The sequence below is a fragment of the Trichosurus vulpecula genome, chromosome 3, assembly GCF_011100635.1.
Source record: "Trichosurus vulpecula isolate mTriVul1 chromosome 3, mTriVul1.pri, whole genome shotgun sequence".
Lineage (NCBI taxonomy): Eukaryota > Metazoa > Chordata > Mammalia > Diprotodontia > Phalangeridae > Trichosurus > Trichosurus vulpecula.
Window position 1 is genome coordinate 101,654,901 of NC_050575.1, and position 17,245 is coordinate 101,672,145.

At 44.9% G+C, this 17,245-nt stretch overlaps 1 protein-coding gene across 1 annotated transcript in view; it reads left to right on the forward strand.

Annotated features, from left to right (window-relative positions):
* The first annotated feature begins 5,484 nt into the window (after positions 1–5,484).
* CEP250 (centrosomal protein 250) overlaps positions 5,485–17,245 on the forward strand; it is a 44,622-nt gene continuing 32,861 nt past the window's right edge. Inside the window, exons 1-8 of the mRNA XM_036750358.1 lie at positions 5,485–5,647; positions 10,638–10,941; positions 11,291–11,347; positions 12,182–12,264; positions 12,472–12,637; positions 13,075–13,181; positions 13,539–13,787; positions 17,138–17,234. Coding sequence (XP_036606253.1) covers positions 10,759–10,941; positions 11,291–11,347; positions 12,182–12,264; positions 12,472–12,637; positions 13,075–13,181; positions 13,539–13,787; positions 17,138–17,234 — 942 coding nt within the window. The 5' untranslated portion in view covers positions 5,485–5,647; positions 10,638–10,758. The remainder of the gene's footprint in view (positions 5,648–10,637; positions 10,942–11,290; positions 11,348–12,181; positions 12,265–12,471; positions 12,638–13,074; positions 13,182–13,538; positions 13,788–17,137; positions 17,235–17,245) is intronic.

Sequence of the window (17,245 nt, forward strand, 5' to 3'; positions counted from 1 at the left end):
CCAGTCATAGATTATGCACTAAAGCCCCCCACTGGGGACTTATCTGTGTGCTTTCACAAAGCACCCCCAACTGATGGGGTATAACATCTGGGAGCCCCCTTGAACTCTCCTTCAATCTTCCCCACTAAATGAAGCGTTTGCCTGAGGCCATAAACCTTTCATTATCACTAGGCCCAAATCTCTAGGTTACTCTTGAGCTAGCCTAGCCCACTGTCCAGCTACTTGTTACCCTTAAACTAGCCTAGCCCTACATGGTCTCTAATCTCCAGGTAGCCTTCAGCTACTTCCCACCCTTAATCTTATTCTCTTGGTTCCTGGAGTCTGACCTCACCCCAGTGCCATCAAGCTCCTCCTTAGACTCCTCCCATCACCCCAGGACCACCCTAGATCCCTCCCACAATCTTCCTGTATATAAGTTTCATCTTGCCTCCATGAAGGTGCTCAGATTCAATCTGAATCTGCCCTGCTTGTGAAAAAAAAAGGAGTTTCACAAATGGTGAGATTTCTTAAGACAACTCAATATGGTGAATCCGTAATAAACTTTTTCTCTTTGGCTGAGAAGGCTTGAGTCAAATTCATTGGAGCAGGACCTGGCGTGTTGGTATTTTGGGGTCTCAAGCACCCCTAAAAATATGGTTCCCTGACTTCATCACAACTATGTGACATGAGGCTGTGACAGTTCCAGAGCTGTGCTTGCCCCTTCTCCCTTCTCCTGCTCCCCATCCCCCATTCCATCAAACTATTTAGACCAGACACCTAACCTGGCCAATTGCTCTGCCTCCTACAGGGCCCCCCTGCCTATGGTAGTAGGCCTATTGGGTGTGTTAGCCTAATAAACACTTTTCTTTAACTTGGAGACTGTCCAAGTAAATTCTTTCAGGACGCTAGGACCCACCTGTCTATTCTTTATCAACTGGACTTTCTGTATTTTTTTTCCTATAAAGTAGGGGGATAACTCAATACTCTCTGGAGATTTCTGCCAGCTCTGACATTTCGTGATCTCGTAAGAGCACTGGGGGGCCTTCGGGCAGATAATAAAGATAAATCTTGTGCACCTCACAATTTTGATAAGGGCTGACCCCGATCATGGCTGATATGGATACAAATAATAGCCTAAGATTTAAAAAAAGTATTAAGGGTTGCTTTTCCAGTACTTTTCGAAGATCCTCCTGAGGGATGTTGGAGCTTGTTTTGTAAAACTTAAGGGTATCCTAAAGTCCTTTCCTCCTTATCTTGAAATACCACAAGACTTCTCTTTATCTTATAAGACCAAAAGAATTGGTTTTTTTCTGCCTTATCCTGTCAACCATCTTTCTCATCCTGTGACATAAGATTCCTCCTTATCGACTAATGATGGAAAATGGCATCCATATCCAGAAAAAGAAATATGGAGTCTGAATGCAGATTGAAGCAGACTATTTTCTTTTTTTGTTTTGTTTTGTCTTGTGTTTCTCTTTATCATGGTTACTCCCATTCATTCTAATTCTTCCATACAACATGACTAATGTGAAAATACATTTAATAGGAATGTATATGTAGAGCCTATATCAGATTGCATGCAGTCTTGGGGATGGGGAGAAAATTTAAAACTTATGGAAGTGAATGTTGAAAACTAAAAATAAATAAACTTATTTTTTAAAAAAAGATTTCTCCTTATCTTGTAAGCAACCTTCATCCTGTTTATCCTTCCCTAATCTTCAACCCCCATAAGAAACCCTAAAATTACATTATCATTCTAAAATCTCTATATAAGCCTAGTTCCCCAAATATGAGTACCTTTTTATTTAGCCCCATGGCTGCAGTAAAAGGTCCATGTGTGCTTTTCATGTAAATAAAAGCACCTTCTGATGGCTACAGAGAAGTCTAGCTGAATCCTTTCACACTCAAACGGCTCTCCCAAATCTAACCTCAACAATGGCCATGTGAAACCATTCCTACAATTAGCCAGCGGAGTATGAACTACAGGCCCCATCAAGGACAAGTCATGCCAGACTAATACGAGTTTTTTTTACAGGACTGCTAGACTATCAGGGACAGTGAGGTGGAACAGTGAATAAAGCGTTGGGCCTGGAGTCAGGAAGACTGCTCTTCCTGAGTTCAAACCTGGCCTCAGACACTTAGTAGTTATGTGACCCTGGGCAAATCACTTTACCCTGTTTGCCTCAGTTTCCTCATCTGTAAAATGAACTGGAGAAGGAAATGGTAAACCACTCCAGTATCTTTGCCAAGAAAACCCCAAACTGGGTCATGAAGAGTCAGACACTATTGAAAAATGAACAACAAAAACTGTCAGGGGAATGCCATAGACATAGCATGAGACTTCAGAAAAGCATTTGACAGTCTCTCATGCCTTACTTATAGAGGTATTTAGGCCCCAGTGATGGTAGTTAGGTCGGTTTAGCAATGACCAAATGACTGGACCTAAAAAGTGGTCATGAATGTGCTAACTTCAGTGTAGACAGAGGTCCCTGGTGGAGTGCACTAGGGACTTGTTTTTGGCCTTGTGCTATATAACATCTTTAGCACTGATTTGGACAAAGGCAGAAATGGTATGCTTGTCAAATTTGCAGATGATACAAAGCTAGGAGAGATAAGAGTCAAAGTGGGCTGGACTAGAACATTTGTCCAAATGTAATAAAATGAAACTTAATAGGGATAAATTTAAAGTCTTACAGTTTGATTCAAATAACTTCAGAAGAACAAAACAGTGAGGTATGCCTAGTTGGGGCATGGTGTCAAAGTTTAGAAGAGTCAGAAGAACAGCTAAGAGGAGAATGAAGCATGGTCTGCCTGGGCCTTTATCCAAAAAGGAACTCACAAAATGGAGAAGGATGCATAACCACTAGTCAGAAATACTATAGAGCAGAGGCGTCAAACATGCTGCCCTTGCACCACACATGAGTGCAGACTGAACCAGATTAAAATGTAATTGGGAAATATTTAACAAAATAAAAATAATATTACATTTTAAAACTAAGTCAATATGCAGCCCAGAGGGATCCTTATATACAGATTAGTGGTTCCATGTCTATTTAAGCTTGACACCACTGTTATAGAAAAGATTCCAATTCATGATTGGACCAGATAACTTCTGAGCTCCTTTCTGAGATTCTATATTTTAGATGTCAGGAGACAATATCTACAAAAGTCTGGTGTTGGGAAAAAGTGGAACCAGTCTGAATAGAATGGAAGATTAAGTTTTGAAAGCAGCGGGAAATACATTTCAAAAAATAGTCTTAAATGTAGGTATCCTCTAAGGTTCTATCCCAGGTCCTATTCTCCTCTTAGAGAATTATCAAAAATTTCCATGGGTTCATTTATCATCTCTATGTGGACACCTCAAATCTCTGTACCTTGGCCTTATCTCTTTCTTAAATCTGAGTTCCACATCTACCACTAAGGGACACTACCACAACTTAAATTCAGAGTGGTGCCAACTGAAATCACCTTTTTCCCTACACTTGTCCTTTCTCCCAACTTCCGTTTCTCTACTGACGGCATCATCATCCTCTCAGGCAATCTGCCAAGAAGTCTTTGACTCTTCCTTCTGTAAGGGGTGGTTCATCTTTGCATTCCTCTTCCTTAACATCAGGGATCATCTATATTCCTATGTGTACACACATCTTCCAATAGTGCTGATAGTAAGTAACCTTTCCATGCCATATGGAGCTGCTACAGGCAGAGCTGATGGCAAACCTTCTGGTGATCAATTCAGAGACAGTTGCTAGGCTAGAATTTGAATGAATGATAAAACAAATTAAGCACTTACCATGAGCCCAGCATACCGAGGATACAAACACAAACACAAATGTAGGCAGTCCCGGCTCTCTGGGAGCTTACGTTCTAATAGGAGAGTGGTATAGGGGGAGTGGTGCCTAGGGATCACCAGGTTGGTGAGGAAAGAACAGGAGGTTGGGGTGGGGTTATGGAAAAGGTACATACCTAGGTTGGGGTGGGGTTATGGAAAAGGTACATACCTAGGTTGGGGTGGGGTTATGGAAAAGGTACATACCTAGGTTGTCAATAAGATGGCTGGAGAAAACCGAATGTAGTGAAGCACAGCCTTTCTGAAATATTAGGCTAGGAAAGGAGCAACCATGTGTGGGAGGTTGGAGGTGGGGAACATATGTTTTGGAGATGAAAGAATTAAAACCTTAAGGACAGCAGAGCTGTTGGTAAGATTTTCTAGATGATCCTTAGTGGCAGTTACTTGAAACGTTTCCAGTTCATTAGGATCAAGCAAGAGCTTGCCCTCAGGAAGGATCACTTCTACACCACCACCTTTGGGCCATCTGAGGACTTCAAGGCACAGTCCTGTGCACCAGCTGGTACTGAATGTTTGTGGAACCACCTGTGGGGCTGGGATTCTTGTTCTCATTTTATAGAGGAAGATACCAAGGGACAATTCCAAAGGATTGTTAATGAAAAATACTGCCCACCTCCAGAAAGAAAACTGCTAAACTCCGGCAGATTGAAGCATTTTTTTTAAACTTTCTTTTCCTTGCCTTTTTTTTTTTCCTAAACACGGCTAATCTGGAAATGTTTTGCAGGACTCCATATACATAACCGATACTATATTGCTTGCCTTCTTCATGGGTAGAGGAGGGACTGGCGTAAAGGAATTCAGAGCTTAAAATTAAAAGATTATTTAAAATGCAACTGGGAAATATTTAGCAAAATAAAGAAAAATACAACAGAACACAGAAAGATAAGAAGCTCAGGATCTCAGAGATAGGAAGTGGCTTGTCCCAGTATGCAGCAGTCCCAGGTTTTCCCATCCCCAGCTCCAGGGCTCTTTGCGCTACAGGAGGCTGAGCGGGGGAGCCGATCCTAGGGCGCAGAGACCCACTCTGGGAGAGACGAGCCCAGCTGGGTGAAGTCCCCTGAGGGCTCCGAAAGAAGGGTGGGCTGGGCGAGAATCTCCAGCGGCCGAGACGCGCTCCGGCTAGATGACCGCAGGATCCACCGAGCAGGAACTGCAGGAGCCGAGCGCAAAATCTTCCGCGAGCGACCCCTCAAGGCCCTCAGGACTCAATGCCCCAGGGACTGAAAGGGCGGGGTAAATGGTGGGGGGGGAAGAGTCGGCCTCGGGGCGCAAGCGCAGTAGCCCGCGCTGGACTATGGGAGCTGCGGCACTTGTGCCTTGGTTATGGCCTTGGTTTTCCCCAGCCGTTCCCCTCTGATATCCATCCGCACCCCAATTAATTGTCTCTGGGTCTCAACATCATCATCTGTAAAAATGATAGGGATGCACCAGAAAATCTGTCTCCAAAGTGCCTTTCAGTTCCAACTCCCACGCGACGACTCGTAAAACTGTTCCTTGTCAAACTCCAACCAGGCAGTCATTCACGCTGAGCCTGCGCAGTGAAGGCGGGTCAGCGCGGCGGGGGGGCGGGGGGGAGGTCAGAGGTTAGGGATCTGAGTTCCGCCAGCTGAGCCGCGAGGAGGCGAAAGGGCGGGAAAGGGATGGGGAGGAGGGGAGTCATTGAGGAGGGGGCGGGGCCTGGTCCAATCCCATCCGCGGTCGGCCCCGGATGGACCCCTAGACCCGTGGCCCCAAGGTGGACCGGGCCCTCCCTGCAGGAGGACGCCGGCGCGTGGATTCCGCCGCGGAGGCTGCCGGGAGCGGGCACGGGCGCGGGCCGAGGTAGGGCAAGGCGGGGCGGGGCTGTGTTTAACGGTACGCTCCGCGTGTGGGGCAGCCAGGTCGGGAGGCTGCGTCTTCGGGCCCCCCCCAGGTCCAAGGCGCCTTTAAAAATCCCTGGAGTACCGCAGGGCCAGCGAGGGGCGGTGTAGACGATGCCTGCTCCGCCGTAAGGTCCCCAAGGTCAAGGGTCATGAATTTCGATCTGCTAAGGACTGTGGCGGGCAAACGCCCCCATTCCCCTTGCTTTACGGGGGGAAGGAACTCGGGCCTGGGGACGCGAACTGACCCATCCAGGGGTGCACAGCTGGCCTTGGAACCTGAGTGGTGCAATAGACAGAGCGCTGGACCTGGAGTCAGGGAGACCCGAGTTCAAACCCAGCCTGAAGACACTAGCAGTGTCACCTTCGGCAAGTCACCTTACCCACTCCTAGCCTCAGTTTCCCTGTCAGTAAAATGGGGATAACAAAAGCTTACTTCCCAGGGTTGTTGCGAGGATAAAATAGTATCTGTAAGGTCCTTAGTGAACCTTAAAGTGCAATATAAGCGCTAGCATGATTCCTGACTCCAAACCCAGAGCCCAGACCATTACGCCACCCCTTCCTCCCGCCCCTGCGCGAGCCTGTCCTGAGTTCACATGATGGTGTAACTGCACGGGCGCTCAGTACCAGTTCTGTGATGTTTGGTAAAACTAGTTGAAGAGTTATTGCCGACCATATTCCTCAGTCCCCATTAAAAATCATCCCAGAGACCCTTATTTGAGACGTGGGGCTGGGGGTTTTAAAGGGGAAGAACAGTGGACTTGGAGTTAGCAGTCCTGTCTCTAGCACTCGCAGGCTGTGTGACCAGTGGCAAGTCATTTAACCCCCTTAAGCCTCGGCTTCCTCCTGTGTGAAATGGGGGTGATGATATTTATTACTTAAACCCTAGGGCTGCTGTGAGAAAAAACAAACAGTCGTACACTCTCTGCAGCTGCTTAGACGATGGTCTCAACATGCGTTCTGTGTAAAGTTCAGACTCCTTTACCTGACATTCAAGGCCCTCTACAATCTGGTACCACCCTACCTTTCCACACTTATATGTTCCAGTCAATCTATATTACCCTCCCCAACATACCCTATATTTATATTTCCTTACCTTCTCTTGTGGCTGTTGGTTATTTCTAGAGTTTGCGTAATGAATTGCTGCCCAATCCTTAAAGGCTGATTCAAATGCCAGCTTGTCCCTGAAATTTTCCCAGATCCCATTCCATCCCTCTCTTTTACACTTACATAATATATAGTACAGAATCATAGCATTTAGAATTGATGTTAGAGATAATTAAATTCAAATCCTTTATTTTAGATTTTTTTTGTTACTTTCCTTATCTGATTGAGGGTACAGACTGTGTCAGAACTTTTGCAGAGCACAGTGATCTGCAAACATTAAGTGGTTAATAAATGAATGAAACAAAAAGATCTGTTAGGAGGTTCTTGCCATAGACTGAGTGGTAATAAGGGCTGGTACTAGCTAGTGGCAGTGGGATAGAGAAGGAAAGGACTGATGTGAGAGATGTTAGGAGGTGGAATCATCATGACTGTAACTGAATATGAGAAATGAACGAGGGAGGGAGAAGAATTAAAGAAAATCTGAAAGCTATCAACAGGGTGAATGGTGGTGCCACAGACAGAATCAGTAATGTTCCGAGGCAGAGTAGAATAGATGAGAAGCTAAAGGAAGAGCTGAGTCATGTAAATATAGGGTATGTTGGACTGGAAGCACTGGTAGGATGTCCACTTGGAGATTTTTTGGAGCTCAGAAGAGAAGTCAGACCTACTATGAAAGTGAACCGCCCCACTTCTGTTTGCTTCTCTCTTCTACCAAGAGTCTGGGCAGCTTTGACAACTTTTTCCCTCTCCCTGCACTAATGATCCTATTCTCTATCCTGTCTCCTTCAGCATATTTCTCCTTCTACATCTCCACTCTCTCACTTATCTTTAATCTCCCCCTGTCTTATGTACTTCCCTATTTCCTACAAATGTGTCCATGTCTCCCCCATTCTCACAACACCCTCACTTAATCTGTTCATCTCTTCTGGCTTTTATAGCTAAATTCCTTGAGAAGGCTGTTTAGAATAGATGCCTCCACTCCTCCTCATACTCTCTTAACTCTACAATCAAACTTCCAACTTCATCGTTGAACCAAAATTGCTCTCCCCAAAGTGACCATTAATCTTAATTACCAAATCCAGTGGCCTTTTCTCAGTCCACATTCTTCCTGACCTTCCTGGAGTCTTTGACTGTATATCACCCTCTTCTTGATAGTCACTTCTCTCTAGGTTCTCAGGGCACTACTCTTTCCTAGTTCTCTTCCTAACTATCTGCCTATTCCTTCTCAGTCTCCTTTGCTAGATCTTCATTCAGGCTGGGGGCTTGCTAACTGTGTGTGTCCCCTGGGCTCTGGCTTGGGCTCTCTTCTCCTCTCCTTCTATACTACTTTACTTGGTGATCTCATCAATTTCCAGGGATTCCATTCTCTCTCATATGATAATTCTCATATTTACTTATCTAGCCCTAACCTCTCTGCCTATCTCTGTTGACCTCCAGTCTTGCATCTCCAACAGCCTATCAGCTATCTGAAACTAGATGCCCAGTAGACATCTTAAACCTAATGTGTCTAAAACAGAATCCGTTATCTTTTCCTCAAAATCCTTCCCCCTTCCAAACTTCCCTATTACTGTCAAGAACACCACCATCCTTATAGGCTCACGACCTTGATGTCATGTTTGACTCTTCTCTTTCTCTAATCCCCTCCTCACCCTCTGCCAATAATTATTCTGTTGCCAAGGCCTATTGATTTCATTTTTGTAGCATCTGTCATACTTGCCCCCTTCTTTCCTCTGCCATTGCTCCCTGCCTGGTAAAGGCCCTTATCTTTTCACGCCTGGATTGTTGCAGTAGCCTGCTAATTGGTCTGTCTGACACAAGTCTTTCCCCACTCCGGTCCATCCTCTGTTTAGCTGCCAAAGTGGTTTTCCCAAAGCACAGATCTAATCATGTCTCCCCACTGTTCAATCAACCCCAGTGGCTCCTTGTCATTTCTAGGATCAAATACAAAATCCATTCAGATGCCTTCATAAACTAACACTGTCCCTCCATACAAACACGCACATACACACATACACACCCCTGCTCTTCAGTCCAATGACACTAGTCACTTTGCTGTTCATCAAACATCTTGGGGCATTTTCTCAGACTGTCCTCCATACCCAGAACTCTCCTTCCTCACCTCTACCTCCTAGCTTCCCTGATTTCCTTCATACTCTCAGCAAAATTTCACATTCTACATTCTCCTGATCCCTCTTAATTTAATTTGAGTGCCTTCCCTCTGTTGATTATTTCCCGTTTATCCTGTATATAGATGTTTGTATGTAGTTATTTGTATGTTGCTTCTTGAGGACATGGACATGGACTCATTGCTTAGCACAGTGCGTGGCGCAGAGTGAGTGCTTATTAAATTACTAACTGGCTAGAGATATAAATGAGTGAATCCCGTATCTTAAAGTGGGAGTTGAAGCTTTAAGAATTAATGGCATTGCTAAGAGAGAGAGAGCAAGAAGGAAACAGAAGGGTTGAGGATAGACCCTTGCAAAACATCTACATTAAAGAACCTAGAAGATAGGAATGAAGGAAAGAAAAGAAGCAGATAGACAAAAGGAGAACTAGGTGTCTGAAAGCAAAGGAGGAACCTTCAGGAGGAGTAAGTAGGAAAAGTGTCAAAAACAGGTCAAAGGGAGTGAAATTTGGCAATTAAGTCATTGGTGACTAGAGCAGTTTTAGTAGAATGGCAGGGGACAAGTCATACTGAAGTTGTTGGGCAGACATGAAATGTTGACAACTATTTCAAATCTCAGTGAAGGTAAGAAGAGAGATGGGTTGGGTGGATGAGTTAGCTAGAAGGATCAAGGGTTTTGTTTTTTGTTTTTTTTTTTTTATATGGGGGAACTGAGTATATTTGTAGGCAAATGGAAAGGGAGAGATTGAAAATACATGAAAGAAAGGGGATGACTGCTGGAGCAAGGAACCAGAAGTATTAGGATCACTGGAGGCTGTACACAAGCCTTAATGGAGAGTGAAGATAACTTCTGTGACCAGAAGGAAGGAAGAGAAAGCATAAATTGGTATTTGTTCTTAGCTCCCTCTTCTCTCCAGTTCCACACCTCAAAACCCTTCAGCACCATACTCCATTCCCTTCCCCTTTGCCCTAATGTCAAGACCACACCCTTTAACTCCATCCCTTTCTGTCTCCTCCAGGAGCTTATCCTTTCAAATTCTTTCTTTTCTCTTTTTTCATCCATCTCTTCTTATCCTGTTGTCGAGCTCCTTTCACAATTTTACAAATATACCCCATCTCCCCCACCCTGCCATCCTCACGCTTGGCTGTAAGTTCCATTCACTGTTGCTCTTAGATCACTTATGTGGCTGACTTTCCTGTTCCTAGAATCGTCATCATCGCCATCATAACTCACTTCTATAGTCCTACATTTAAGGTTCTCAAGATGATTTCTTCCCAATTGAGCTGTTAGATAGGGAGGGATAGTATCATTATTAACATTTCATAGATGAGGAAACTGAGGTTCAGAGAGGTTATGTGGTCACAAAGCGAGTGAGTTTCTGAGCTGCTGAAAGAGACCTTAAAATTCATGTAAGGGAAGTCTCTCACTTTAAGGGGGAAACTAAGAGAGGGTTGACTTGTTCACACATCGAGCTGTGGCCAAGCCTTGTGGCTCCTGTTCCAGGGCTCTTTTAAACTCTGCTGCCTTCTCTATCGGGCCTGTGTCTGAGCACTGATGAGATTGAGGCCCGTAGCCTGCATTTGGCCCTGTGTGTCCCTCCTTTGGCACAACTACTTTCCAAGGAGAGTGAGTTATCCCACTTGTTTTCTGCTTTCTTTTGAACTCTGCCAAGAGTCTGGGCAGGTTTGACTACCTTCTTTCTGTGCTCCTGTCCCACAGCCCAAGAAGAAATCTGAGCAATGCACTCATGGTGATAAAACCTGCCAAAGAGTAAGCGGAATAGACATGTGCTTCCTGCTGCAGAAAGACAAGACTCACTGGCCTGGTGTCTGGTCCTCAAATGGAGGCAAGAGACCAAGGGCACGACATGAAGCCCCAGCTTCCACATATGGTGCTGGAGAAGCAGATCCTGGCACTGCAGCAGCAGATGGCCGAGAACCAGGCTGCTTCCTGGCGCAAGCTGAAGATCTCCCAGGAGGCCCAGCAGAGGCAAGCAGTACTTGTGAGAAAGCTGCAAGCCAAGGTGAAGTAGCTGCTGTTATGCGGAGGGTTGGGGGACAAGTGAGAAGGAAGAGAGGTGTCTGAGAAGAAACATCTCTCAGGTGTTGAGGGTGGTGGGCTAGCAGCTTTAGTGAGATGAAGAAAGTCATTGGAAATGGCAGTCATGTTCCTTTCATGTGCAAAATGAGAATTCTGCTCTGTTCATAAGTGTAAACAGTTTCTCTCAAGGATCTAGGTAGGCAGATGCTCTAAGCTGGTATTGTCTTAATTCACTCTGATAACAAGAGCGCACGCAGTTCTCTGCAGGTTTGCTGGGCAGCCACAATCAGTGTCAGCAATATCCATTGAGTGTGGCCTGGGACTCTTTCTAGGTACTACAGTACCGGAACTGGTGTCAGGAGCTAGAGAAGCAGCTGGAGAACATGGGGGTAAGTGGACATGAGCTCTGAGCATCCATACTGTGTTTCCTCTGAGCATTCAATGATTGATGAAGTGTGGTGAGGCCATACCTAGGCTGAATACACTCACTCCTTTGCTGCTAAGAGCCCCATTGGTTTCCATTGCTGTACTGGCCCCAATTTTCTGTCTGAGTGCTGGCCTTTGATGAGGGGATAGTCAACATTAGTATCTCCTCCCCTTACCTCTTGGAGCACAATCACATAGGTCCCTTCATGAGGCACAGCCCTCCACATCAATTACTTCCAGCCTTAGGACTTCTGGCACTTGTAGCCCGTGGAGATTGCCTGCCTCTCTGCTTGCCAAGTTGAAACCTGTGAAACAGGAGAGAAGGAATGAATTTGTCCTCCTGCAGGTGCCAGTGATGGCTGAGCTCTCTGTGCACATATATTTGCGTGTGTGTGTGTGTGTGTGTGTGTGTGTGTGTGTGTGTGTGTGTGTGTGCAGGTGTGTATGTGTACTCGAGTACCCGTCCCAAACTTCACATGCTAAGGATGAGGGCTGGGTAACCTGTTTTTGCTTAGGGCACCTGCCACATGTGTGAGAGTTGGCTTTCATGGGATATGTGAGGGATATTCCTATATCCTAGTATTTACTATGGAAAAACATCTTCAGAGTGAACCTTGCTAAAGGGAAAAGGGGTCCCTGATTCTTTTTGGGTAGTAAGGATGCTACAGTTAAGATTGTGATTTACAAAAGGAGACTGGCATATATGGAGAAAAGAAGCAAGGGAAGGTACGTGGAGGCTTTTGGTCTGAGTGGTCTTGTTAGACATCAATAAGGTTTCTTTGTTTTGTCTGGTTAAGGGACCTATCCCAAAGAGGTGGGAAAGTGCTGAAGAGCCTAGACTGGAGCAGCTGCTGATCCGGCTGGACAAAGAACACCAGAGGTGATGACCCCAAGTTCTTCAGTGTGGGGATTGGGTAGCCAAGTGGATAAGGTTATTCTCAATAGGCCAGGTACCCCTATGTTTAGCTGCCACATCTCGGGTTCCAGACAAGGGACAGGGCCAGTATTTGCCATTGTACTGTACCCTCAGAGGTTAGGGAATTGGACCACACTTATATTTTCTATTTTTATCCCTACCCCAAATCAGATCTGAGAGTTTGGTGAAAGTGAACACACAGCTTCAGCAGCACCTGGAGAAAGCTGATGTGGTGAACAAGGCCCTTCAAGAGGATGTGGGAAAGTTAACAGTGGACTGGAGCCAAGCTCAGGATGAGCTGGCAAGGCGACAGAGTGACTGGCAAATGGAGAGGGAGGTAGGGTGTGCAGGGAACCCAGGCAGTCCAGCTATTTAAGGACAAGGAGTTTCATTTGCTCAAATAGGATCCATGGTCCAGAGACAGGGCTAGAAAAGGTTAATTTTGGGTTTCATCACAGAACTGGGTTGTCAGTGCTCAGAACCTTCAGTAATAGCTCTGGCTCCTTGGGGCCTCAGTTCAGTCCCCTACTGGGATGACTTATTCACGACTAGAAAGTCTCATTGATAAATGGCATAATACCAAGTGACTCCATTCGTGCAAAGGTGGCTTATGCCTACCTATGGGGGGGGTGGGCAGCTGGGACTGGAGGTTTTCTGACACCATTAGTATGGATGATGAGGTAGAGGACAGTGAGTTGGAACAGGTTCCATACCTCCTGGACTGGCAGTGGTGACCTCTGACCTTTGGGATGACCTTAGTTTCCAAACATTCAGTTCTTCAAGGGCTACCTGAAAGGGGAACATGGCCGCCTTCTCAGCCTGTGGCGGGAGGTGGTGACCTTCCGACGCCACTTCATGGAAATGAAGACAGCCACTGACAGGTCAGTGAGGAGAATGGTGTGGGAGGACCTGAAACTTTAAGTGGGAATAAGGAAAGGGAGCACATTCTCCTCCTTTCTAATCTCCGTTAGGATGAGGTTTGAAGGCACAGAAGTGAGTGAGAAAATAAGAAAGAGCATTTGAGATGGAGGCATAGCATGACATAAGAATGTGTATAGGCAGTGTGTAGCAGCAAGAAAATGAGGAGAATTGTCTGACCAGAGTAGAGGGCACATGTTGGGAAATAGTGACAAATTCATCCAGAGGATTCCCTCCAGAGGCAGGATCCTCAGGGTTGGTGGGCTTCACTTCATCATACCCTTTGCCAATTCCTCCCAGAGTCTTTCGTGTTCCCTCAGGGACTTGGCTGAGCTAAAGGCTGAACATATGAAGATTTCAGGTTCCTTGCTGACCAGCTGCCTGCACCTGAGCTTGGAATTACAGTCCCGGGAGCCTCAGGGGTCAGGGAGACGGGCTGGCAGTGAGCAGGCCCATCTACAACTAGTAGCCAGAACCCAGGAACTGGAGAAGGAAATACACGAAAGAAGCCAAGAACTTATCCTGCTGAAGGCCAGAGGGAACTTGGAGAAGGCAGAACTTCAGGATAGGTGAGATAGGGATCCTGGAAAGGGATATTAAAGGCAAAGCAATTCTCCAAGGAGCTGGGTATTGGTGCCAAATAGGTTAGTAACAACCCAGAGCCTTCCTGTCTTTATAAGAGGAAAGGAGTTTAATCAGTAAGCATTCATTAAACGCCTACTATTTGCCAAGCACTGTGGGGGATGCAAAGAGGATAGTGAAATATTCTGTCCTTGAGGAGCTTACTATCTGAAAGAGGAGGCATGTACACATATAAATAGGCTATACAAAAGAGAAATAGGAAAATTTCTGGGAGAAGGCACTAGCAGCTAGAGAGACCAGGGAAGGCTTCATGTAGAAGGTGACACTTGAGCTGAAGTCATAAAGGAAAATAATCATTCGGAAAGGCAGAGATGAGGAAGGAATATATTCCAGGCAGAGGAAATACAGGTCAAGCTTAAAGACACCAGTAGAAGAAATGAAATGCCATGTATGAGGAGCATCGAAGAGGCCAGTTCGTCTGAACTATAGTGTGCATGGAGGGACTAATGTGTGATAAGACTAGGGCCAGGTTTTGTCAGGCTTTAAATACCAAATAAAGGAGTCTATATTTGATCCTAGGGGAACTAGGAACCACTAGATATTTCTGAGGGCAGTGACATGGCATGACTTGTGATTTAGAAAAAAATCACTTTGCACCTATGTAAAAGATAGATTGGAGTAGGGAGACACTTGAGGTAGGGAAACCAATTAAGAAGCTATTGCAGTAGTCTAGGTGAGAGGTAATGAGGTCCTGAACTAGGATGATGATTTTGTGAATGGAGAAAGGGGAACGTATGAGAAAGATGTTTAAAAGACTTGACAGTTGATTGGATATGTAGGATGAGGGAGAGTGAAGAGGTGAGGATGAGATTAGATGAGGATGAGATTGCCAAGATTGGGAACCTTGAGTGACTAGAAGGATGGGTGGTGGGTGGTTCCCTTTGCAGAAATAGTGAAGTTTGGGAAATGAGTAGGTTTGGGGGAAACGGTGGTGAGTTCTGTTTTGGATCTGTTGAGTTGGAGATGCTGTGAGGCATCCAGTTTGAAGTGTCCAATAGGCATTTGGTGATAGGGGTTCAGAGCTCAGGAATAACTAGAGCTGGATATGTAGATCTAGGAATTATCTGCAGAGAGATAAAAATTGAACCCACTGAAGGTGATAAGATCAGTAAGATAATATCAAGACAGAAGAGAAGAGGGTCCAGGACAGGGCCTTGCGGGATACTTGCATTTAGTAAATGAGACATGAATGAAGATCTTGCAAAGGAAACTGAGGAGTGGGCATGTAGGAGAAAAAGGAGAGGGTATTGTCACAAAAACCCAGATGGGAAAAAATATCCAGGAGAAGAGATAGTCCACGGAGTCAAATGCTATAGAGAGGTCAAAAAGAATGAGGTTGGGGAAAGGGTCATAACATTTGGTAATTAGGAAATCATTGGTAACTTTAGACAAAGTAGTTTCATTTGTATGATGAAGCCAGATTGCAGATAGGTGAGAATAGAGAAAGTGGAGGTAGCGAGTATAGGCAGCTTTTTCTTTAGGAGTTTGGCTGAGAAAGGGGGGAGAAATAAGGGAGAATAATTTGAAAAAATAGGAAGGTGAAAACTATAGAGATTTTTTTAAAGGATGGGAGAGACTTGGGTGTGTTTATAGATGAGGACGGAACCAGTAGTTTGGGAGGGATTGAAGATTAGGGAGGGAAAAGGGATTATTTTGGGGCAATTTGCTGGAGAAGATGGGAGGGGATGGCATCAAAGTTAACTGTAGAAGGTAAGGGCCACATCTTCATTAGAGATTTGAATAAAGGAAGAGATAAAAAGAGATGATATCAAGGGGTGAGGTACCAATTAGAAAGTACAACTGAAAACTAAAATTGTGGCACATCGCTGATCTTTGTTCCTTTCATAGGATTTTTTCCTGTGTTAGATTTCCCTCCTGGCAGTTTGCTTCCACTAGACTAGCTGCTGAGGTAGTAATAGGGCATTTAAAAATCCCATGAAACCTTGAAGGGGTTACAAGTTCAGTAGAAGTTATGACCTTTACACACTCATGAGATGTTCCCTTTCCTTAGAGTATTTTAGGGTTATAAGACAGGAGAATGACAGTCAATGACTGTGATGAACCTTCCTATACTAAGTCCTTAGTCCCTTTCCTCCTGTTTCCATATGTAACAGCATCTCCCTATCAACATCCATATACAAAGACATTTCCCTATCAGGATTAAAAACATACCAGTTGAAAGTTACCTGGGCAGAAAAGTGGCAGGTGGTCTTTCAGTGTGGGCAGATGTAAGGGGGAAAATAAATGCAATCATCTAGGATTCTGGGCTGTCATTTTCAATCTCGGAAAGGGCCTGTGAGTCTTCCTGCACTATTTTCTGAAGACACTCATTCATTGTGCTGCCACAGTCAAAAATCCTAACCAGAATATCATCTAGAGGGAGATTAGAAACAACACAAACCTATGATGCATCCACACTGGAAGTGGTATATACACTTCTGAGGTGTAGGGAAGCTGAAGAGGGTCCAAGAAAGGCCATCTAAAATGAACAAGGAGATGAGGAAGTTGCTAGTTGAAGACAGACTAAAAAGATATGAAAAGACAGTCTGAGCAGTATAGCTGTGAGCAAAGTTTCAAAAGACATGACAGGAATGCAAAGGGTAAATCCAGAGAAGCCCAGGCAAAGAGAGTGCCAAAACTAAGGGGAAAACCTTGAAGACTGAAAGGTAATTTAGGACAAATAAAAGGAAGTTTCAGTTTACAGAGTAGGTCGTTGTACCTTTAAAAATGACACTGGCTGAAAATACAAATGAAATCAAAAAGGGTAAACTCATGGATGACAGATTTGTAATACGTGGTTCAGAAAAATAAAGATATTTAAGGATGTCCTTAATCTTTAAAGTTGACAAAATAGATATAAACGGTAACTATAAAATATACACTAATAGGTGCCCCATTAGAGACAGAATTCTAGGCTAGAGGGATCATAAGACTGTCCCGTTGTGGCAATTCTAATGTTCTTATTGGCTCCAGGGTACTTGACATCAAGACTAAACTGGGCCTGGAGAGCTCCCAGCCCAGGCTTTCCTTCACCTTTCAAGCCCCAAAGCAAGTGTTCCAGCCTTGAATTGTGGTAAATTTGTGCATGTGTTCTGAATTGCTTTTGGTTTCAGCCCAATTCTAGGCGTTAGCATTGTGTGATACTGATGGAGCACAGAGAGGGTTCTGGGAGCAGCACAGAGATGTAGTGGGATTTAGGAGAAAAGAGTGCTAAGGGGCATTCTGTTCTCGGCCGTGAACTGATCATCCTGCAGTAATGTTGTGCCCTTCCCCTTAGGGTGACTGAACTTTCTGCCTCGTTGGCTCAAAGTAAAAAGCAAAATGAGGTGCAGGAAAAGATGATGAAGGCTCTGAGGGACACCTTGGATATCCTGGTATGTAGTCT